General features: G+C 37.8%; 1 protein-coding gene across 5 annotated transcripts in view; it reads left to right on the top strand.

Annotated features, from left to right (window-relative positions):
• Nucleotides 1–24,645, top strand: part of CDC42SE2 (CDC42 small effector 2) — an 81,392-nt gene that overhangs the window by 46,062 nt on the left and 10,685 nt on the right. For all 5 annotated transcript variants that reach the window (XM_005154904.3, XM_031054431.2, XM_031054428.2 and 2 more), the window contains one exon: nt 3,515–3,831. In XM_005154904.3, coding sequence (XP_005154961.1) covers nt 3,778–3,831 — 54 coding nt within the window. In that variant the 5' untranslated portion in view covers nt 3,515–3,777. The remainder of the gene's footprint in view (nt 1–3,514; nt 3,832–24,645) is intronic.

Raw genomic sequence — 24,645 nt, 5'->3', positions numbered from 1 at the left:
GTAAACAGTGAAGTAAACTGACTAACTTTCTGATTCAAACAGAATAAGTACCTTGTCTTTTCAGCATGAGTGGTATGGTGTTCTGCTCTGAGCACCATAAACTGTATAAGGAGTGAAAACAAAGAGTGGTAGAGCTATTGTCTTGAATTCTGTTCTTCAGCCTCTGTTGTCATCTTCAGCTGGCAAGTCTACACAGACAAATGCAGCAAGACATGCAAACAGTGCCATATTAAAAACCTTGGTCCTACAAAGTAGAGAACTAGCTGTGAACTATATGTTTTGGGATCTCATTAATTGCAGCTGAGTTTGGAGTGCCTTCCAGGCTTCGCAGGAATACTTTCTCAAGAGAATCCTAATGGCCTGTTGCTACATAATTACCTGACTGGTAGCTGTAGGTCAGTATGGTGCTTTCTTCTTTCTTTCTTTATAACCAATAATTTGGAAAAGAACAGCAGAATTTTCCTGTTTCAACTTGGTCTTTAAACAAATAATTAGCAGCTTAAGCGAAGTCCTAGTGTGTCGCTATTGACCTTGCAGTGCTGATGCGCCTTTTGACTTAAGTTTAATTGCTTTTACTTTCAGTTTTGTTGCGGCAGATTTGTACCTGATCCTTTATATTAACTTTTCCATGAAAATCATTCTTTTAACAGAGTGGTGGCGTATAAAATTGCAGTGCTGCAACAAATATTGCTGTTTTATTTGCTTTTTAAGGGATGGCAGTTACTGTCAGTTTTCTCCAGATTTACAGACAAGTTCTTACACCATCTCTTTTTCTAATTAAAAGGCAACAGATTGAAAAAGTGCTTGGTACTGATTGTACAACCATGGAGATAAAGGCAAATGTGGCATTATATAGGCTATAAAAGATAGCATACATTTTTAAGAATGAACATGTTATCAGACTATTATCATGATCTATTATCATGACACAAGTCCTATATGCTGAGAGTATCTGGGTGAAGAAGGACTTCTTCACCCTTGAGTATTTTGTAACCAGGAAGATCTTCCAGGCTTACAAGAGCGTGCTCAGGTCCTTCAGGTTTTTTTTTGCCAGGGCTTCAGCTCAACACAGTGCTTAATACTGCAGTGAGCTGGAGGAGAGAATGCTATCACTGAACAGATGAGGAGATGGATCAGCGGAGGAGATTCCATGCCTTTTCTGTACACAGGTGTAACAGCGGGATGGAAGTTAACCCTCTGTGGGAACAAGATTTTGTTAAGTTAAAATCTCGATTTTTATCAAAAAGAGACTGTGGGGAAGCAATGATAGAAGTTTCAGACTTCCAGGAGTTGCAAATCCAAATATTGGGTCACTCATGCAGCAAGAGAAGTCCACTGTGATGTTTCATTTTACAGCTGTGGCCCGTTACAATGTGTTCGATTTGAAAATGCTCTAACTTTGCATACTTGCTTTCTCAGTTTTTCTGAGCAGCTGGCATTGGGAAGCACTCTGTGTTTCAGAGCAACGTAGACCCTAACTTCTCAGAAGTAAACTCGCCAAATTTTAAGGAGAGATAAGATGTGCAATTACTGGTCTAAACCTGTCAATTGTTAAGTGTTTAACAGCAGTTAACCACAATTTGGTTCCAGTTTTGCTACATGTTAAAGAAGCTTCAGAAAAGAATTGTGTAACATGCAAATTTTGAGACTGTAGAGAACAGTATTTTCTCATCAAGACTTTTTACGTTAGTGCAGTTCTTGTTCTTTAAAAATCATCAAACTTACAGTAACCAAAAGAATTGAGAAAATAATGTGAAGCTACCTAATTACGAAGTGAAAACCTCCTTAGAGATATTTATAACCATTCTTGGATTTCACACTGTTCATTGGTAACTTTGTTGCAGCTTCTTGACATGTGCATAGCATTTAGGTGTTCATCTTTGAGGCAGAAAAAAAAATCTTTTTTAAATAGTGAAAATAGTTATATTAGCACTGTACTGAGACCCTTTTTTGAAGTATTTGATAAAAGAAAGGTTGTGTAGATGGATTTTTTTTTTTCTTTTTTTTTGTGGGTGGGGGTTTGGGGGTGTTTTAGTTTTTTTTTTTTTCTTACCCTCGAGATGTTCTGTTTAATAGAATTGCTTTGCTTTTTATGGTGTTAGTGGTAGGAAAAGGTAGCAAAGCATTTTGCCCCCCTTCCTACTCTGGTCTTTGGGCAAGAAATAGCAGGCATGTAAACTTAAACATTACTAGTAGCTTTTTCAAAGATAGGAGAGGCAAGTACTTTTGCCGGGGTTTTGCTACTTAAATGATGTTACTGCAGTATACAGTGATTTCTTGAAGTGCTTCTGTTAGTCTCTTAAAAGGTAAGAAGTGGGAAAACTTGCCAGAGGCTTTGGACTTAGTATGGGAAAGGTGCTACTGTATTTGTGTGCATTGTGGCCAACAGGCTTGGAATGTACCTGGCTAGTAGTGGCTGCACAGAACAGTAACTTGGCATGTGTATAGTACATGAGAAGCCTACTTGTGTATGTGCTTGGCATGTAGAGAACTGTTAAAGGCAGTAGCTAAGTGGAACTGCTGCATCACAAATGTGTATGTATATACATGTATATATATCTGTATCATGTATCCCATGGAGTCTGCAGACCATTCTGTGAGGAATTTTATACAAAGAATTAGGCATAATTAAGCACATATTTCTGTGGATAAAAATGCAGTTTTATATAGACTTACTAAGGAGTATGCATGTAAAAAAAATCTGAATGCGCATTATCTCACTTTCTCTGCAAGTAAAGTTTGAGAGATGCCAAGATAAATGACCAGGGTGAAATCTCACAGGAATTTTTATTGCACTCTTGTTGAAAGAAACTGGGTTGGAGATTAACCAATAAACATTATTTTAGCAAAGGAATGGTTGGAATCTGGAGCCTCAGTTGCTCTGCATGAGGAATTCTAGAGGTTTAAGGAAATGGTTTTAAAGTCTACAAGTAGTCTTCTATTTTGAAGCCAATTTAACATGGAGGAGGAAGGTAAAGTGAGTGGAATGAAATTACCTTCAGTTGACCAAGTCCAGCCATTTTGCAAATTTTCCAAATAGAGAAATTCATTTATTTCATCAGCATTTAGAAAAGCGTGCCTTTATGTGACAGCTGTGTGACACGATTAAGTTACTGTTTAAACCTCACTCTGTGAATGGACTGGGTAACTTTTCCATTGAGAAATATGAAGTGTCAATAGGCAAAATTCCCTAAGAAGTTTAAAGGGGTGTGTGGGCAATTGTCACTTTCTAAAACGACACTTGAAAGTTAGATCAAACGGAGATGACCAGCTAGAGATTAGACACCAGTTCTTGATAGCACTTCATCTAACCATAGCTGGAATATAAGGCTCATACAGATTTATGGTATATGCTATTTTTAATATTCACAGTAGAAATAAGCACATGACCTGTTTGCTAGTGTCTCTTCAGTCTGTGGTTCAAGATGCTGTTAAGAAATCACTGGGGTTGATGTCTTGAAGCATGAGATTCAATATGTTCTTAGTTTTTGATGCAATGTACTTCTGCTTTCAGGTTCACATAACGCTAAGGACCAAAGAAGCGTATGTAACATTTCTGTGGTGCTGGGACCAATCTTCTGAAAGAAGACTCTAAAATAACTTTTTGCCTTGAAGTTGTTCGTCCTGTGACTGACTTGTCTTTGGGGAAGAGCTCAACAGAGAAAAGATTTTCACATTGGAACCATTATAAGTAAACCTATTTAAAAGACTTGCTACCTGAAGACAGATTTACGAAGTCCTGCTTTTCATCTGTGTTCCTGCTGCAGACTGTAAAGAATGAGTGAGTTTTGGTTGTGCTTCAACTGCTGTATCGCAGAACAGCCTCAGCCTGTAAGTATGAATATTGCCAATGCTTTTTTTTTTTTTTTTTTTTTTTTTATAATTCACTGCATCGTTCACACTTCCTGTTTTTCTTGCAGTTTTTTAATTTACTGCTGTTTGGCCAAGCTCAATGAGACTTAAATAATTAGCTAGCATCCTGGCTCTGTGAGCACAAAAATTGTCTGTTCTAGACTGTTGTCACACAGATATTTTCCTGTTCTTGCAATCAAATCTATCTGAAGAATTTTTGAAAGAGCCTTTATTTGTTTGAATTGAAAAGGAGGGTAAAGGAAGGGAATTAGTCTAAACTAATCTAAACTATCACTGTAAAATAAGCAATTTTTGAGTGGATATATGTAAGCGTCCTGGCTTCTGCATGGCTTAAGACCTGCCTTCAGATGTGGCTGGGCAATGATGAAGGAAGGGACCAATTCTGATAAAAAGTCCTGACTGAAATCCAGTTCTTCACCAATTTAATTTAGTTAAGGATTTCAGCCTTAATTGTTTTATTAATTTTTAGATGAAACCTTAGGAAAGTGAAGACATGCACTCATACTGTAAATAGTTGTGGGGGTTTTTTAATAGAATTTGGAATGGTTGTTGTGTGAACAAGTACATAGCAAACAGAAGAACATATCAAAGCATAAATGCTTAAAATGTTCCTTTTGTTTTTAAATTTCCATTCTATGAAACTTTTTATTTTCTCATTGTCTTTATCAAGTACTGATATCTGGGACACTTTTCATGTAACAGATAGTGACATAAATTTTTATAGACTTTTTATTGGAAGAAAAGCAAAACTTTTAGTAGTTCCATGTTTCTGTGATATTGATAGCTTTCATTGAGCTAAGGAGGTCTCCTACTCTCTTGAAATCCAGGATGCAGGAACTGTCTCTGCTTTCGTATGGCAAATTCTAGCACATTACATTAAGAATCTTCAGTACAGCATCTTTATTCTTTGCTCTGTAGTGCACTTAAAACAAAAAACTTGTATATGCACTGAGTCCTTTCAGTTAGTTTAATAGAAGACTATTGTTTGGGCTGTACACAAAGACATTTTATAGGTTATTGCCAATACTCTGTATGCCTTCCAGCCTTGCATACGGGCGCTTTCCAGTGCGTTTTCATGGTCTTTTTAGATAAGATTTGCAACCTGTATGGCAATAAGAACACATTACTTACCTAATTTTAGTGCCATCACTTCTCTAATAGCATACCCCAGGGCGGAACAGTAACAGTGTTGAAGTTAAATAGTAATGCACTTTAAGGGGTCCTTAATTAAAAGACAGTATTCAAGTATTATGGTCATCTTGTGTTGAAATCTGTCACAGCACAGCTTTCTGTCTTTTGTCAGTGCTAAATTGATGCACCGTGTTCCTGTTAAATAAAACACAGATGTCTTGGAAAGCAGTGTTCTTCTCTCTCTCCTAATTTTACTTTGATTGCTAGATGTTTCACTGGGTGTTTCCAAGACTGCAGCATTTAGAATAAGATCTTGGAAGAGGCATGTTCGAACATGGGTCTCTGCATCACTCTATCAGGATGATAAATAAAGAAACTGAGTATGCAAAGAACGAAAACTAAATAGTGATGCAGTTGAAGGTGCATGGTGGCCTAGGTCTTGCTTTTTAATAGCCCAAGGTCTTTACCACAGTAGAATGCAAACAAAAGCCAAGGGAAGCTGTTCTCCTACCTCTTTCTGGTTTTCTCTTGTCAGGTTTGGATTGATAATATAATTTACTGCAATGAAGACTGCAGGCAATCAGCTGCTAACATACCTAGTTTATTGTACCAAGGAGGTGATACTAATCTCTTAATAGCTATGTTCATGTTTTCTTGATAGCCTGAATTCAATCTCATGATCTGACCCAGACCTCTTTGTATTTTGAGAAGTGTACCATTTTCTATGATTGCACTAGGTTTCTTATACCTTTCACTGACACCTTTCATTTTCCAGTGACAAGATGAATCTTTCCTACCATGCTTCCTGGGTGCTATCATCCTATCCACTGCTATGTTTTAATGAACTCTGCCAAATCCCCACTACCAGATGCATTGCTTTGTAATGGAAGTTTAGAGAGCCTTTTATCTTGCCAATTTTCAGAGATGTCCACGTTTTGTTGGTTGTTTTTTTTTTCTTAGTTGAAGTTAATTGCCTGCACCAGGAATCTGTTATTTTTCTCCACCTTTTTTTCATGTTCTCTGCATTTTTAGCTTGCGAAGTTATTTTTTGGTTTGAGAAGCCTTTAGTCATGATGTGGTGCCCTCCCACCTGGCTTGGGCCACCGCCTGGTACAGCTGAGCTCTAGAGTTTACTTTGACCTTTTAGTAAAATGACTGCTCTGCTATAAAAGAACAAACTGTGCTTTCCATCTTGTTCCAGGCTTCCTTCTCTAGTTAATTAGTTTCTGGTTTGTTGCTTATCTCTTGTTCAGATAACTTTGATTTTGCATTTTGTCAGAGGGCTGTTGTAGTTCTGCTGTAAATGATTTAAGTGGTATAGAAAGTGAAGTTTCCTTCATCTCTTTGTTGTGTGAAGGAGGACTGACCGATCTATATTTATAGTGGAAGACCCATCTTAAAATACAGGCAGAAGAAACCTTGCACCTACTGCTGTATTTATCAACTAATCTGAATGATAAATGACACAAGAGACATAAATGGTCTTGATCCTGATTACTTCAGGAAATTAACCACATAGATATTGTCAGCTCTAGCTTTTTTTTCTAGGGGAGTTGTAGATGTATCTAAAGACGCATTTACCACTGCAACTCTTAAAAACTTGAACACGGTATAGATAATTAAGCATTCAGTATGCATAACAAATGCAGAATAAATCACCCTCAGTAGGCATGCACAGTAAATTGGGAGTTTGCTACTGAAGAAGTCCTGGGCCAGGCTTCGCATTCAGTATAGCAGTGCTGTGCAAGTGCAGCTTCTTACTCAAAATGACTAAAACTCAGGGCTTCTTATTAGCTGTGATCAGCCTGCCACATTCAGTATGTCTATGAAAGTCTCAAATGTAAAAGGTGACAACTCTAGAGAGCCCTCATATGTCAGTTATCATACTGAGTTACATATTGAGCCGCCAGTTAAGATGTTTTAAATTCCCTTTATTTCCTATTCGGTGCTGTTGTAGAAGAAGCCTGAAGGAACACCTTATCACAGAGGGCAGAGTTAAATAAGCAGCAAAATGCTTGGCTTTTATTTCTTAAGCCTGATCTGTTTGTGCTGCTTTCAGCCTGATAGAGCTGCTTTAGATTTTTCTTTTGCCTCTGAATTAGCCCCACATACCTTAAAATATCTGTTGTGATATTCAAATATTAAAATGGTTACAAAGACAACAAAAAAAGACGGAATTTTATGTATTTAGAAATACTTGAATGAAAATTAAGTGAATATTTTGTGACCCTTTCTAATGGCTCTGAAATTTGTAGGAGCTCTTAGTTAGGTGTACTGATGCTATTTATTTAATGTAATAGTAGTTGATGGGATGGAAAATAGCTCTTGGTGGGGTGGGGTGTTGATGAGTGTCTTGACATTATGAACATATTTGAGGAAGGATGTAATATGCTTTTAATATTTACAGGTTCTGCAGATCTCAGGCCTTCTTAAATGTGGGGAGGAAGTAGACTGTACTCTTTGTTTATCTGGACACCAGTGTTAGAGCCATTCACTCACTTGTTTCTTTTAAAACTCAAAAATTTTCAGTGAGAAGACATCCTCAAAGGCAAAATCCAGTATGAGTTTCTGACAGAAGGAGCTGCCATAATAAATGCTGATACTGCCCAGCAAAAGTTGATATTTTTGCAGCTGCCATTGGAGACTGTGCTGAAGCGTTTATTAAATTAACAAATCTAGTGCGATTTTTTTTCAGCTGGTTTTTTCCTGTTATGCTTTTCACGTTGCAGCCAGGGGAGACAGGCAAGCATGTGGGTTTAGGGGCATTGCTACTTGGCAGCAGCTAGAGGCAGAAGTAACCTGGACATGGTCTGAGGGATGTGCACTTTTACTGACTCCATATGGAAGTATACTTTGTGTTTGTGAATAGAGGAGTCAGTCATTGCCCTGAAGGCAAGTGTTCAGCCTTTCAGCCCTAACTGATTTTGATATGAAAGGGAGTATTGAGAGCAGAATCTTTCTCTGCTGCTATCTTACTGTATTCTTGTTGTAAGTGTTCTATAAGGTATCTGAGATGTTCTGTTGCAGACAATTCTTAAAACCAATGTGCATCTCACAAAATATGCATTTTTAATGGCTGTTTTAAAGATCTCTGCCTGCACTTCGATTTTTAATTCTAACATTAACATTTCACAATTATTAAAGTTCTTCCTTTTTCAGACTCCCTGAACTTTTGATTCTGCTGTGCCTGTGATGACTCTCTTATGCATGACACATGCATGATATCAAAGTTCCCATTGAATTACATTATAGCTATTCTTCATGTATTCTCAGATATCCCCAAGTTATAAGATGCCTGTTAAGCCAGACTTTAATATGTCATCACTTGCAATGATTTTCTCACTTTCATCTTCAGAGTGGCTTAGCTGATTGCTCTAGAATGCTGACTTCCTTAATTCTGGGTTAATATCCTGTCACAGAGAAAGGAGAACAGAAGCATGGAGGTTGGGCAGAAAAGCTGAAGCTGTGAACTGATTCAGGGAAGTATTGCCTCTCTGAACCCATCAGTTTTACTTTTGTTTTTCAAACAGTTTTAGAGTGTTTTTTCACTACTTGGGTGTACCCTCAAAAGAGCTGTAGTTTACTGTAGCTGAGGAAAGATAGGATCTCTCCTTATGTTTTCTCCCTCAAATAAGTGTATGATACTGAGTGATTTGTTGTCATGTCATGCCCTGGGAGTGACCTGACATCAAAAGGGAGAGGTTCACATGGGATCTTTTTTTAATAGTTTTAAGTTACATTATTTTGCTTCTTGCAGTCATTAAATTCAGCTCATACAGTCTCAGAAAATAGTGTGGGTTTATAACATGCTCTCTTCAGCAGGCACAAGGTCTTCATAATTGTTTGTTCCTCTTGCTTGTGGTACAGCTGTTCTTCAGTGTGAATGTTAACTACCCTTTTTGTTCTGCTTGATGATTTATCATAAATGACTACCTGGTTCATAGTTTGTATGTTTTGGTTTTGGGATGCTCCCAAACAGAATATTATAATTTTGCTTCATCTTTGGCAGGCCTGCATTATGGTTTAGGTATTTCTAACCTGCAAAAGATGGTGTCAGGTTTGTGTGTGGCTGCTTTATCCTTGGAGATGGAGAAATAATCTCCAGGTTATCAAAAGCTGGTAAAAAAAAATTAAATTAGAAACAAATTGTGATTTGTTTTCTAAGTTCAGCCAGACTGTCACATTTTTGCTAACACTACATGGCTTTTCATGCTCTACTGCCATAGTAATAGGTTGTATTAGCCAGCTTGATCTCCCCACTTTGAAGCAGAGGCCCAGAGCTCATCTCATCACAGTGCACAGCAGGAAATACTGCTGTATATTGGAGGATGCCTTCCAAGAAATCGTGACTTTTTAAATGCTTGTACTTACTTAAAAATCAAAAGCATTTCTGATAGGTAGTGACTGTGGTGACAGCTGAGCACAGATGGACTCCCTGGAAATCTATGTCAGTCTCTTATTCTAGCCTCAGATTGCTTTAAGCACAGGTTAAATTCTTCCCTCCCAAGTAATGCCACTAATTTTGAGTTCAGTTTTCTTGCAGCTCACGCCTGATTCATTTGGGAGGCCAGCATTGCTGTCCTTGTTTTACAGCTGGAAGATGTTAAGCAGGTTATTTAGGGATCTGTGTGGTAGTCTATCTGTGTCTTCAGAGCCTCTGACCTTAAATGATGAAAAAACAGAAAAATTGTTTTGGGATATAGGTGATGTGGTAGGTAGAAAAAAATGGATAGGATTCAGATAAAATGGAGGAAAAGACTTCAACAGGATTGGTGAATAGATAATAATTGGGGATTATGCCAGAATGGTAGAATTTGAGGTTATGTCACATCAGGGTTTTCTAAAACAATTACATAAATTGTAGTTATTAATCTTTACCTCGTTATGTATATTTGCCTAAAACTTGCCTTTTGGGTTGCTATATCAGCTTCGTGAACTGAAAAACTGCTTCTTTCAGGAATTAAATTATCCAAAGAAAGCATAATTGGCTCAGTTCAACTGGAAACTAAAGTCATATATAATAGGAGTGTAGTATTTATAAAAGAAAATTACTTTTATGACTCATTAAGTTCCCCTAAACATAGGGGCTTTCAAGCCAAATCCACTTCAGGTAGATTTCTTGACAGATTTTAGTAAAATTAATACAGAACAACATGTTACTTAACTTTCTCTAGAACAATTATTACTTTAAATACAGTTTGCCATCCTCCAGTTACATTTAATTTCTAGGCTCTAGGATGATGGTTAAATTGTAGATTACTGTTAAAATGGGACAATAAATCCTGTTAGGCATTTGTTCTGAACAAATCTGCTAGGATATGCAAACACACACACATTTGCGAGTGTGTGCATGTGTGTAACATACTGGATTGCTTGTATCCGTGGTAGCAGCTTGGCATTGCTGGACTTGTAAAGAGAAGAAGAAATGCCAGCACAAGAATAGGCGTGCTGATGCACAGAATAGCAGGCAGAGGAGCGTACGGGCATTTTATTTTCCATGGAAAAATACCAAATGTATATTTTCTTTTTTTAACATCAGAATTAAGCTTTGAAAATTAAATGCTTCTTCAATTTGTAATGCAAAAAAAAGGGAAGATTTATAGGAGGAAAAAAAGAAGTGCAGTGTCTGTACTTCAGAGAATAAAAATACAGGACTGATGTAAAAGAGAAGAGCTGAAACTATTTTATTGCTTTAAAAATATTTTAAAATCTATCAAAGACTTTTAAGTCTGTTATTCTGTGTGAATGTTATCTTTTCTCTAAGCTAACCATGAAGACAGTGCAGATCTGTAAAACACTATGCAACCAGTGCTAGGCTGCTACCAGTAGTGAGTATGAAGGAGAAGTGATTAAAGTGGCCATAGTGAAAGCAGTGTGGATTAAACTGGCTGCCGGAAGACTAGAAAAGATATCGTCAAGGACTTTTTGTATGGCCCTACCTCTACAGAACTAAAATATACACACATATCTCAGGTCAGTGAGATTTGGCTGTTCTTTATAATTCGGGAGTAAAATGTGAACGTTTCCATTGAGAGAGTAATGCTCCTGCACGGAGAAGATAACCAAGAGGAGTTGTATACATTTTAATGCTTACACATCTTAATTAAAATCTGGCAAGAAACTGACTGATGTATGAAGAAAGATGTGTTAGCGGATTTGGCAGTTAAAGAACTGCAGGTTCTTAACTTTAGGTATGGGGTTTTCTGCAGGGTGCAACACTTAGTGGTTTTCTGCATAGCAAAGGCATACAAACTGTAGTCCCTGGTTTCTCTGATTTGTGAGGTATGTTTTAGGTGGTGGGCTGGATTTTGTTGTTTTATTTATTTTGTGTGTGTGTGTGTGCGTGTGGGGAATAATGTGCTGAATTGCAGCAAAAAAACAAGTGCCAGAATATTTTTCTCAGTGCTTGACTGCTAACTATGCTAAGATTGTCTGAGGACAGGCACTACAAACTAGTGAAAAATACAAAACTTTTGCATGTATAGTAGAAGGATTTATAGGGCATGTGTATAAGCACCATGATTAATTCTTTTGAAGGCAGCACAACTTAAACATTAAGGCAAAAATCTGTTCTAGCTAGATTTTTAAATGTATGCTGCTGATTATAGATCACATAGTGAAGTCTTAAAAAACATGGTGTTTATTGTAAACATCTTTTTCAATATCTAGAAAGGTTATAACACAAGAGGAGTTTCTGGATTGCACAACACTCACGTGAAGTAACTTCATTGTATCATCTGCGATAATATTTTATAAATGCGGGGCATCTTGTTCATCCTTTGAAGAAAGTAAAATCAGTCTCCTTGTATGCTGCTGGTAGCATGCTTTATGTCACCAAAATTACGTTCTTCAATATCTTTTGTCTCTTGTTCACTCTTTCTGAACTTGACACCAGCGTAAAAACTGATTTCTGTTTAGTCAGAGTGAACAGAAGAGCTTACATCTCTCTGATCTTTATATAATAGGAAAAGTGTTTTTCAGATCAGGTACTCTACAAGGTCTTACATTATGTATAACTTTAGTGTTCAGAATTGGTCAGCTTACATTATTGCCCTGTGAAAAGGAAAGAATGAGAGGATTTTTGATTTTATTCTTGTATCTTTTACCTAAAACCAAGAGGGAGAATTTTGAAGCATGCTCTGAAATGCACCTTGAAAGCCTGTTTTACATTATAGTTGTTTGTTGGTCAATAAAGTGATCAGCTCTAACAAGAAACCACTTTTGAAAATAAGTAAAATTTACAGTTGCCAGGTCTGCAAACTTGGTCTGTGTTCAGAGTCAAGCTGAATCTTTTTCCCACACTGGTATATAAGTTATCTGCAAGTAATCCCTTTGCTTCAGCTTACTGGAATTTGGTCATGCCCAAGAAGGAATAGAATTCAACTTAGGCTCCTAGCATTGTTGCGTCTGCAGACACCACAGGGGTGAACTTCGCTGACAGCTGATTTTTTATGACTGAACATAACAGACACTTGCAGTGTGTGAAACAAGAAATCCTGTGGGATGCTAATTGCAGTATGGCTCATACTGTTCCCCAGATAAATGACCACACCTAAGTTTTAGATTGTGTTTTACACAAGTTCTCTTGGTTTAGTTTCTTAATCAAGAATGAACTGTAGCTATGTAATCTTAAAACACAGAAGAGTAGTCTGAAAATAGAGCCTGCAGGGACAACAAATCTTTCCCAACAATTGGGAAGGACAGAAAAGTTTGTGTCTCAATTTTTTCCTTAGTGATCCCAAAGACAGAATGTGAAGTGTCTTTGACAATGCATGCATCTTTCCGCTTTCTGACTTTTTTAGCTCTGCAGCTGGAAAACAAAACCCCTTTGTTCTGTTCTTAGTGGAAGAACTTACGTTAGCCCTTGAATTTTAAAGAATATTAGATTCTTAAAATGTACTTAAAATGTATTTGCATTTTCAGTGTAATATGATAAAATTAACACTTCAAAGCCTAAGATATTTAAGGTTATCAAGAATGATGGAGAGAACTAGGGTCACTTCTGAAGCTGCTTGGCTTTGCATAAAGCAGCTGGAGCATAAACCAAGTATACGTTGTTTTTAAGACAAAGTTTTTAAGCTTCTGAAGAGCTACAGCAATTCCCTTTTTTTCAGGATGGACTTAAACATAGCTGATATAAATAATTTAGGACAAAGAAAGGTGAGGGAATAACCAGAAGCTTAAAGTGGCAGGATTTCTTAATACTGCTTTATTGTCTTGTAACTCTACAGCCTTTGTGATTCTTTATCGAGATAACTTGTAAATCAGTTGTTCTTTCCAGTAGGAGAAAACAGCAGCGTATCAGTAAAATTCCTGCCTGGATGGCTGTCAACTGACAAAGTTGACCGATACCTTTAGGGGACCAGGACCGAGGTTACAATAGAGAGGAGTGAGGAGCTGAGGCAGGGCAGGGAGGACTCCTGAGAAGTGAATATGTGGTGAGCTGTAAATGCCAAGTCGCCTGGCAGGATGAAATTTCTCTGCCTCTCCATGCCTGCACACATGTTCATTTTACCAGGTAGTGAATAGAGAGATGTGGAGCAAACACCAGAGGGACAACAGGACTACCACAGCCTTCTGAATTTCAAGACCCTGCAGGATCTGAGAGAGCACCATGGTGCTCAGTGTTGCAATGCCAAAGCTTCCCCTGTTTTGCTGAATGTTAAAGAACCATGCTTTCCTATTCTTCTGTCATAAGAAGCTCCTAAATATGGGGTGATTCCTGCAAGACCCATGGATGTGACATACTGAGAAAGCTACTAAATTTCCGGGATTTCTCCAGTGGATCCAACTTCAGAATTGACAATACTAGACTGAAGGAATAGTGACAAAAAGGTACGCAAGTAGGAGACACAATAATAGAAATTCTGCTTTCACACTGATAAATTTATCTGTGATAAATTTATTTTGAAACTGTCTTCAGCAGAATTTGTGTGTTGTCTTAGTAAAGCTAGTGGAAAAAGCAAGGAGCTATTGCTGCTGCTCCTGAATACTTCTTTTCAATGAGGCTGTATTTACAAGAGTAGAATTTGACAAATAAATTAGGAGTTTGGAGCACTTTCTGACTTGATGAACTTTAAATAGTTAATGATTGTTTACAGTCAAAACCTGAAGACTTGTGGCATGCCTCGGCTAGACTATGCAAAATTGCCTGTACATGCTTATAGTACTGGTGTTTTCCTTTTGATAGCAGGTTGGGCAAGGCAGCAAGGATTCCTTTGTTTCGTTAGGGAAAGCAGAACACTCCTTGAAAGGACTTCCTTGTTGAACTGAAATAGGTAGCAATACAGTACTGGACTAGAAGTTCTCCCTTTTTTCTTTGTCTTTCAAGTCTATGGATTTGCAAGGCTACATCATGTTAATCTTCTTTTGCCTTCATGCTTCTGTTAGGATTTGTTAGGTAGCTCCTGAATAACTGCACTCTGGGCACAGGCTTCTGTGTGGCTGCTCTGTCGGATACTATTCTGAATATGTCAAAAGCTGAGCAGAAAGCTGATTTAAGTCAAAGCACAGCTGTTGATTTGAACATTTCCTAAGAGTTGCTGGTAGAGTACTCTTTCAGAGAAGCTTCTAGCTATGCTATGCGTGGGCTTGGCATCTCAGCATCCCTAAAATACCTACTTCCCCATCTGTTGCTAAAATTGTCTTGGATGATTGTTGTATTGTTTGGTTTTTTGTTTGTTTGTTTTTTTAATTTTACGTTTAATGCCATAATTTCCATGTTCACTAGTGTCATCACCTTTCAAATGCATGATTTTTTCGTAGTATGGGGAGAATATGGGAGGGTGTTCCTGCTTCCCTTTTGTAGGTTGACACTCCTTGCTTTAAATTTCAAGAGCAAGCAAAGAGAGACTACATCATACATATTTTGGTATGCCCTTGTTCCAGTAACTTACCTAAATTAACCAGATGATCAGTTTTTCCAACAGTCAAATTTAGGAGCTTTGCATAATTCCTCATAGGAGCAAGCAAGGAAAACCCAGAGTTTATGAGTTCAAAAGGTGACAATTTAGCAAGTAAATGCCAAAGAGAAGATTGCCAGAAATGTCAGCAATCATGAGTGTGTGTCATGGATCTGACACACATTAAGTATAATAGGAAGAATAGCTCCTTTAAAAAAGGATTTGTACCAAAAAAAGTAAGTATCTTTCTTTGAATGCTGGAAGAAGACTCTTCATCAGAGGTGGTAATGCTAAGACAAGGAGTTTAAACTTAAACAGTGGAAGTTCAGGTTAGGTGTAAGGAAGAAGTTCTTTACTGTGGGGGTGGTGAGGCACTGGAACAGGTTGCCCAAGGAAGTGGTAGTGTTCAAGGCCAGGTTGGACAGAGCATTGGGTGACATCATCTAATGTGAGCTGTCCCTGCCCATGGCAGGGGAGTTGGAATTAGATGATCTTAAGGTCCTTTCCAACCATTCTATGATTTAAATCAAGCTAGTTTTGATAAAACTTCACTGCAAAGTTATTAGTACTAGAAAAGCAGGTGAATGCTGACATATTTCATATGCAAATACATATAAACAAACAATAAGCTGCTGCTATTTGGGCAAACTAATGTTAAGCTTCTAAAATTATATTCACACAGGTATTTAAAAGCTACTGAGTTCACTGTGTCTTTGCTGACTCTTGAGGATTTAAAATGTGGCTTTGTTTTCACCTGTTGCATAAGTACTAGAGTTTACACTTGTTAATCCTATTAGGAAAAAATATCAGTGTTGTAACTCCTGAAGATCCATCTGCTCCCAGTTAAGGGTATTACTATGAGTTGCATGTGAAGATTTTCTGGAAATATCAGGAAAAAAAAATGCTCTGATTTGTTGTCATAGTCAAAGGTGAATCACAGTGTGCAGCACCAAACTGCTGCTTGCAAGCACATATGACAGTGCATTTATAGCTATTAAGAGCAGTGGATGTTTTAACTAGCCAGTCCAGAGAAACTGATGGCCTTCATTAAGAGATTATTTTTGTATGCTAAGTGTGACAGAGGATCCTGTATCTGGCAGTGGCAGTTACTTGTTTGGAGGTAATAGTTTTTTTTTGTTCTTGTATTTTTCTGTGATAGTTTGGTACATGCATATATCCAGAATGTACATGGGAGTACAGAAGCCTTGTATGTAATGTATCTAATGCAGCATGTATGCTTCCGTACAGTTTTAAATGTGAGCAGATGCCTACATTATTTTAGCCAGCTAGCTCTATAAAGTCTTACTACAGGATCTGTGAGCACAAAATATCATTCCTTAATGAAGTAATTTCAGTATGCAGTGTACTTAAGAATACCCGAAGCTTTGCTTGTGTTGTAGCTGAGAAGGGGAATGATGTTCATTTGGCTGAGCAGGAGGGGCTACAAGTTGTAATCCTGACACGTGTTCCTGAGAGAACTACAGCTCTTGTCATGTCAGATGACCTTACCAGTATTTCCTGTGTTCTTTCTGTAAAAGGTCAGCAAGTGAAACATGGTGCAGTTTCCTGTGTGTTGTTATCGGCTTTCATTCAGAAACTATTAGAAATGTCCAGAAAGTTTGTGTTGTGGTGTTTATAACTCGTTTGATCTGTGTCTTTCAACATGTGATCTCCCTGGTGATTTTGATCACTGGGGAGAATATACAACATCTGTGAAATAATGAGGTCAGTTCCAGCCCCACTCTACATTTTCCTTTATCAACAGCTGAAGTTAGAGACTTGAAAAATCATCTAACTGACAGAAGACTTGTGGATGTTATCTAGTGCAATCCCCCTACTCAGAGTAGAATCAGCCAGACCAGCTTTCACAGGAACATGTCTAATTGTGTTCTGGGGATCTCCAAGGATGGAATCCAGATTCATTAGGTTCTTGGGCCAGTGTCTGACCACCCACATCACTATTTTTTTTTCTTTTAATTGGTATTTTCTGTCTTGCAACTTCCACTTGTAGTTCTTCATATTATCATTGTGCCACCTCCAAGTCTCCCTCTCTTCTGTACTATCCTGTCAGGCAGTGAAAGTCTGTAAAGACCACAAGCAGATGTCTCTTTTAAAAGAGTGAACAAACCCACTCTATCAGTCCTCTCTCTTCATTCTCATGAGCCCCCAACTGCAGTACTGCATTCAGCTCTGGGTCCCCTTACATGAGAAGGACCTGCTCAAGTACATCCAGAGAGACGGCTGGAGCACCTCTTATAAAGAGAGGCTGAGAGAGCTGAGCTTGTCAGCCTGGAGAAGAGAAGGCTCAGGGGAAACCTTAGAGCAGTCATCCAGTACCTGAAAGACGTCTACAAGAAAGCTGAAGAGAGACTTTTCCGAAGGGCATGATGTAACAAGAGAAAGGGGAATGGCTTTAAGCTGACAGAGGGGAAATTTATATTAGACATTAGGAAAAAATTCTTCCCGGTGAGGGTGGTGAGGCCCTGGCACAGTTTGCCCAGAAAAGCTGTGAGTGCCCCGTGCTGGCAGTGTTCAAGGCCAGGTGGGACGAGGCTTGGAGCAGCCTGGTCTAGTGTGAAATGTCCCTGCTCATAGCAGGAGGATTGGAACTAGATGATCTTTACAGCTCCTTCCAACACAAACTGTTTTATGATTTCATACAATGTGCACCAGAGTTTTTTCCCTTACCTGTGTAAAAGCTCTATACTCACTCCAAAAGGTGCTGTTTGTTTCCAGCTGCTTGGGTTGGTAATAAGTATTTGTCCCAAACAACAGTTAACGTGTTAGAAGTTACACAGCTTGGCAACTGTTAAAGGAAAGTGTGTATGTTAAATGCTAAGTTCTGATTTTTGCTGAGATACCACAAGCCAGTATCACAGCTTTGTTCATTGTGTTCTGCTGCTCTTATCATTGATAAATTATCTTTTACTCTATGATCAGACTGCATAATCCATATAAAGACTTTAAAGAAGTTGCTATAGGAGAAAACCAGTATTATTATATTACATAACTGCTGTTTGGTTGGATTTCTTTCTGTTGTTAGAGGCATTAATCACCAGTAGTGAAAATAAGTCTACTTGAAAAAGAAGTTAATTTGTGGTATAATGTGACAGCCAAGCTACAAGTTATAAATGTCATCTTAAAATTGTTTTAATGTGTATTTTGAAAAGCACAGGACTTACTGCCTATACTAAAGAATGGATTCTGATTTACTATGTGACTTAAATTTGTTTTAAGCATCTGGAATGGAACGAGTTCCCTTTAATGTGTGAGCTAAACACATTTCTTTAAAAGATCTATTGTCTTTCCTAGTCATTTGACCTCATCTGGCAAATTTTCCTGTTTATTTAGAAAACATAGGCTATGATTTGCCAGTTTTATCATGTGATGACTAACACCATCATAATATAATGGAATATTGTGTAAACAGATCAAAAATTGGCCACTTCAAAAGATTCAAGAACGTGCTGAGTTTGCTAAAAGGAAAAGAGCTGTTTGAGATAACAATATGCAATCCAGCTTGAGGTATAAATTTACAAAATAGGTTCATTTCATGTGAAGTTAAATTTAAAATCTGGCTGGAAGATTTGATAAAGTCAGTTTCTCTGCCATTTTAGATTCTTTTATTTTGCCTTTTGTCTTTTTTATAATTGTAAATGGAACTGCTAGCTCCTTCTCTTGGGAGTTCAGGAAGTGACAGATTTGCTGGATTTTTTTTGCTGCTTGAGTCAGTAAGTGCCAAGTGATTTTGCTTAAAGACCAAATCTAGTGGACATTTGATAATCAATTTATTAGAAACTAATTATAACAGCCAACATTATTATTAAACTTACCTCTTTTCCGTCCTTTTTCTCAATTTCCTAACTCTCCTTTAGCTGGAGAAGTCAGGTAGCATCCTGGATTTTTTGAAAACTGGATGAAAGCAGACTGTGCTGGAGGCCTGCTGCTCATCTCTGTTGCTTAAGAGCTGGCGTTAAAACCTGTACTGATTTTTTTCTCCTGCTTTGGTTCTGATGAAGCCATAATTTTTAAGATCCATAAACAATCAAGACTCTTAAAGCAATCTGTTAGAAACTGACCATTCAGGGGACTGAGAAGAGCATTTTAGTAATGTTAGCAGCTTTGGTGTTTCCAGTTGATGAGGATCATATAGCTGGTCAGAACACTGTGCTTACCACCACATGTTACTGCCTTAAAATAAATCTGTCACTGAACTATGGTGATTTGAAGGGAGTGGTTAGCATTTTAATCTATCTTGCACATTAACTTCATTGTGTTTCTCAGTGTTTCTTCTGTATGGGAGACCTCTTGACATAAGATACTTGAAACATGAAGGTCTAGTTCTTCATCCTTGCTTCTTCAGTCAGTGTTCATTTATGGTTCAAAAATTAAATGTTTAAACTAAACATCTCTTAGTGCCTGACTGGAATTTTAACATTACTGTGGATAGTATCTCTTTAATTTCATCAATTTTTACATAGTTCTTGTAGATGTATAAATATTGGAATTGGCAGTGTAAGCTCATGGGCTTAAAATGGTGGGGGGAAAAAAGAAAAAGTACTGCAGTATTCATGGAAATGTTTGGGAGGTGTGCAGCCTTTTCTTCAAAAATACAGTACTGGCTGTATGATGATCTCATATGTCCAGCCATTGGTTTTACAGTACTAATTTGCTACATAATCGTCCGGTTGTTAGAGATGAGAGTATATTAGCATTTCAGCTTTATAAATGTATGTGCATATTGTTGGCTTTAACATTAATTTCTAGGTTCCTAATTAGGGGCAGTTGTTTGGAGAAATGTGTCTTAAACACATGAAACCAAATACAGTGGATACCCTTGTCCCTGCTGCTGCTTTATGAAGGGTTTGAGGAAAGACATTCTCTACAACCTTTTTAGGTAGTTTTGATGTGTCAGTATTGAGAACCCAGACACGTGACTCAGACCACAACATAATCTTGAAAGACAGACATCCTGTGTGTGTAAGACTATTTTGAGAGCATTACAGCACATACATGGGAGGACAGAAAGCCACCCCTACAGGGCGATGTGATACTTCCTGTTCTAAGCAAGTACCTAGCTCTTCCTCTGTGTTAGCATACGGACGATGAGTTGAGTGGCACAGCATGGGAACTCCTTTGCTGCTGGTGCTCTTTTCAGAGCAGATACAAAAAGCAGGAGAGATCAAAGAAGGAAAAATGAAGGGTGTTTTCTCTCTCTTTCAGTTTTTCCTGTAACCATCTGAATCCCCTGTCTTGAAATATTTTACTATCTTGGTTTTGATTAAATCCTTTCCTTAGATTTCTGTCTTAGTTTTATCTTTGGCCTGTACTGCTTTTGAAATTGTAGATGAGTTCTTGAATACAAAGAGAGCCAACAGCTCTATCATTGAAAAGTTTAATAGATCACTTTGTTTTCAGGGAAGAGTTATGAAATGCCTATCTTGGTTGGTGCTGAAGATCCCAGAGAGTAAATTAGCAGATTAAGAGCTTGGTTTTTGCATTGTGTTAGCCTGAAATTAGCAATAAATGAATAGTAAGTTCTCAAAGAAGGGGTTGCTGTTTGAGGGTTGTTTGTGAAGGAAGGTTAAACAAGTAGCTGTAAGCTGCCACATAAATCCGATAATTCCTATTAAAAAAAGGGGGGGGGGGGAGGGGGAGAGGGCAAATCACATATCTACCTATCACTGATTTGGAAAGAAATTCACAAGGCATTGCATTTGTCCTGTCTACCTTAAAAGCAGCAGTTGTGGTGGCTCTACTGGGATTTCTCCTACTGTAGGAGAGCTGGAGAGTAGGGTTGTTTATATTATCTTTAGACTCTTAGTGTGGCAAAGGATTAGATGATGTGGTTCAAAGTAATTATACTTCATTATGTTCAAATTACCCTGCTGTTACTTAAAAGTCAAGCTTGCAAACAGCTGTTGTGAATTGCTTCTTACTGTATATGATGCCATTTCTGTGGCTGAGATAGCAGTGACTGAGCAGTCTGAAAAACTGATCCTCATGTTATGGAGACAAGTTTAAAAGATGTGTAACTTTCTGAATTCAGTAATTTTTCTGCTTTGAAAAGAGCAACATTTTCAGAGGTAATAAATGTAACTGGTCATTCTCTGAACACAGAAATTAATTTTACAGAGCAACTCTTTATTACGTCCAGATGGATGGTTCACTTCCCTGTTCACCGGGGGCAGTTTCCCAGTAGAGGGAGTAAATTTATAAAGTCTTGACCAGGGCTTCAGAGGGGAATTAAATGTTCCTTTCTTGTCTTGCCAAGAGAGATAAGCCTGTTTTATTACAGTAATCATTTAAGAAAAGGGAAAAACCTATCGTTTTGCTTAACTAGGTTACTGAGTCTCCAAGCTAGCAGTAAGCATTGCTGACTTGAAGGCAGGCCTGGCAGGTGAAGGGGGCTCACTGAAGCCTCAAATGCTGCTGCAGTAGCCCACTGTAATGTGGAATATTATGACTTGATTTACACAATCCTTAGTCTTCTTAAAGAATGAACTGGAAAATGAATCTCTGGAAGTTGATGCTTTTGCTGTGCGTCAGGCAAGGTGCTAAAGCATGGTATTTTGTTTGGTTTTCACTAATTATGTATCAAGGCTGGTTTTGGAGTTAAATACAACAGAAATTTTTCTTTTTTTTTTTTTTTTTTTCAGAAAGGGAGGCTATAAAGAACAGGGATTATGATTTAATGAATGCCATTTCTTAAATTTCTTTTTCCTGCATTTGTCTTTGTGGCAAACTTACAGATTTTATATTGAAATAACAAGTGAAACCAAAATAACATGTAATGAAAAATAGTAGTGTCTTGCAGAATAAGGAGAAATTATGACAAAATGGAACCAAAGTTCTCTATAGGTGGTTAGAATGAAAGACACAAAGTACAATGTCAGAAAAAGGAAGGTACATCACTTGCCGCTTTATGTATGGGTCATTTTGTATCAATCTGTTTGGAAATATGTTGCAAAAGATCAGAATAGACAGATCAGCATGTTATTTCCTTTCTAATTTAGTTTACTGTGACCTACACTTTTTGGATCACAGGTAACTGAAGTGGCAGAGAAATGCCTTGAAATGCAATATATGATATATTAGTAGTTACGTAATACAGAAATATGTCACATGTAAAATACTGTTGCTGCATATAAAATAAGACAAATATATCTATATCTATATATATATAAACATGGAAGCGCAGTCTTGAAAACTGACATTTGTAACATTTTGGTAAATGTTACAAAGTTACCAGTAGGAAAATGTTATCCTTCCCTTGTGGTAGGGTAATGATATTAATGAAGAATAATAAAATGTTCTCAAATGAGAAGCAACTGTAGCTATGTTAAGTTTTTTAAAAGAATTATTAAAACAAAAATTTACTACTTGTGACTTAAATACAAAAATTTTTTATTCTTAATGTGAGTTGCAAAGTTCAGTATCCCCCTGCCACTAATTTGTTGCAGGTGTAGATGTGCTCTGTTTGTTCCCTGTAGTAGGCTTGCACTGAGGGCATTGGGTATTCTGTTGCCTGGTTTCTTCAAGTTTACTTGTCTGAGATTTTGAGATCACAGAACAGCATGCACCTGGGTGTGTGGGAAAAAGAGCTGGCATTTTTTCTTCTGTGTAAAGGGGAGATGAATTATAGGTGCAATGAGAAAAGTGCCATAAATGGGAATTTTAATAAAGCAACATTTTCGGAAACTCTGCATGTTCCAGATATGGTGGTGGCTTATCATTCCCTCTGAATTTCTTCCATGTTTCCACCATGTTTTGCTTTATGCCTCGAAAGTGTGTTCCTTGTTCACACCCACATACCATTTCTATCTGAGGGCTGACCAGGGCTGAGATAGAGCTCTTTGCAGATCTAATCCACACAGGCATGTGTTGCATATGTTGCAGCATCCTTTGAAGTGCTGTGTGCCGCTTGCATCTAGCAGTTTTCTCAAAAAATCTGGCTTAGACTTAGCAGAACATGGTTTTCTGCCAGCTAAACAGAAGAGACTGCTTTTGATCCCCAGCATAGGTAGGTTGGTACTTGACTTTGGGACACCTTTGTATGATGCTCTGACTTCACTTGTGACTTCTTTTAGCAGCTTCCAGAAAATAATTATCAGCCTGCTAGGATCACTCAAATACACATTTGAGACCTTGATGTTACTCTGCATGTATTTTCTTTTTCTTATTTTTTGAGTGGCCTGTCCTGAAGGACAGAGAAAGATGCATAAAAAGTTCCAAATCTGTCCTTTTTCATATGTATGTATACAGGCAAAGAACTTGCCTAATTCAGAACCATTGCCATCACTATGAAGTGGCTTGAGCTAGAGAAGTACAGACCTAGCCTCTGAACAAAATTTGGAGATAGTAAAAAAAAGATTGCTTCTTCCCTGCAAGCCAAAACTAGAGGGGAATAAAAAGGAAATTTTACATGCCTCTGGACCCATCAATGGAAATTCTTTGTTTAGACAAACAAACTACAGTTTTCAATATCTTGCAATAGGTAGTTTTTTGACATGTGAAAACAGCTTTTCAGAAAAATGCTTGTGGCTTTGCGGAAGGGCAGCTTATCTATGTGGTATAATTAATTTTCTCCTCGAATAGATGTTTTTAAACTGCTCACCAGCAGTTTCAATAAACTTGCACAGTTAAAATTATTCCTGTGTGATGCAGCTGTTGGTGGCTTTCTGAATTCTCATCTTGTACTTCGAAAGAGATGCTACCCTTTGTGGGTGCAAGGCATCACTTGGAGATCAAGAATAGAAGAGACATCAATTCCTTACTTCATTGCTATGGTAACTGAGATGTGATCCAGTTTAATTGCTTCTCGTGTATGTTCAAAGGAAAGCTTCTGAGATGGGTGCTTGGACTGCTTCCATTCCTCTCAAACATCTAACGCACAAACCCACATGTCTTCTACTTCTGTTGAAGGTTATTTATTCTTTGTGTGGTGTGAAGATTACCTGGTGTGTACTTCACAATTCAAATTCTGCAGATTTTTTTCAAGGGAACAAACTGAGTAAAGTCATTAAGTTACGATATTTCATAATCCACTTCTGGGATCCCTTTACAGGTCTTATCTGTCATCTCTGTTGTGCTTTTTGCCACCCATTCCCCCTTAGTAAAGAAGGAACTGCCTTAGGACAAGGCTGAGGAGAAAGAAGGGGGAGTCAAATACTACAGCTGAGATTTTAATACTACAGTGCTACAATTCAGATTTGTTTCTTCGCCCACTTATAACAAATGCTTCAGTAACTTGACACAAGCCAACAAGAAAGGTAACAGCCCACTTAGTTAATCATAATGTGAACTTCCTTCTACTTCCCCCCCTGCTAAGAAGCAGTCACAAATAAAATAGATACAGGACATAGTGTCTCACTGCAGTTAGGCTGCTAGAGCTGGGACATGTAAGTGTTCTGTTGGAAAACATGTTTAAAGCCAACCTTTAGATGCTCCAAGTACTCGTGTGCATGTATGTTGAAGTCCTTTGCACTAGCATTATAAACATGTGGTTGGTTTATATATCACCTTTGTAATCGGATCTCATTACTACAGTAGTTAGTGGTGTATGTATGTATTAGAAGGCTAATTATTTATGGTATGTTACCAAGCAGAGTTCGGGGCATGGGTGACAGCTACCGAGAATTCATTTTCGATGGGCTGTGCCAGCTCAGGCATGTGACTTGCAGTACAAACAATCGTGGAAGAGAAATGAGCATAACTGTACAATTGTACAGTTAATTTC

The sequence above is a fragment of the Melopsittacus undulatus genome, chromosome Z, assembly GCF_012275295.1.
Source record: "Melopsittacus undulatus isolate bMelUnd1 chromosome Z, bMelUnd1.mat.Z, whole genome shotgun sequence".
In the NCBI taxonomy this organism is placed as follows: domain Eukaryota; kingdom Metazoa; phylum Chordata; class Aves; order Psittaciformes; family Psittaculidae; genus Melopsittacus; species Melopsittacus undulatus.
Note: the sequence above shows the minus strand (reverse complement) of the source record. Positions and strands in the feature narration are given on the sequence as shown.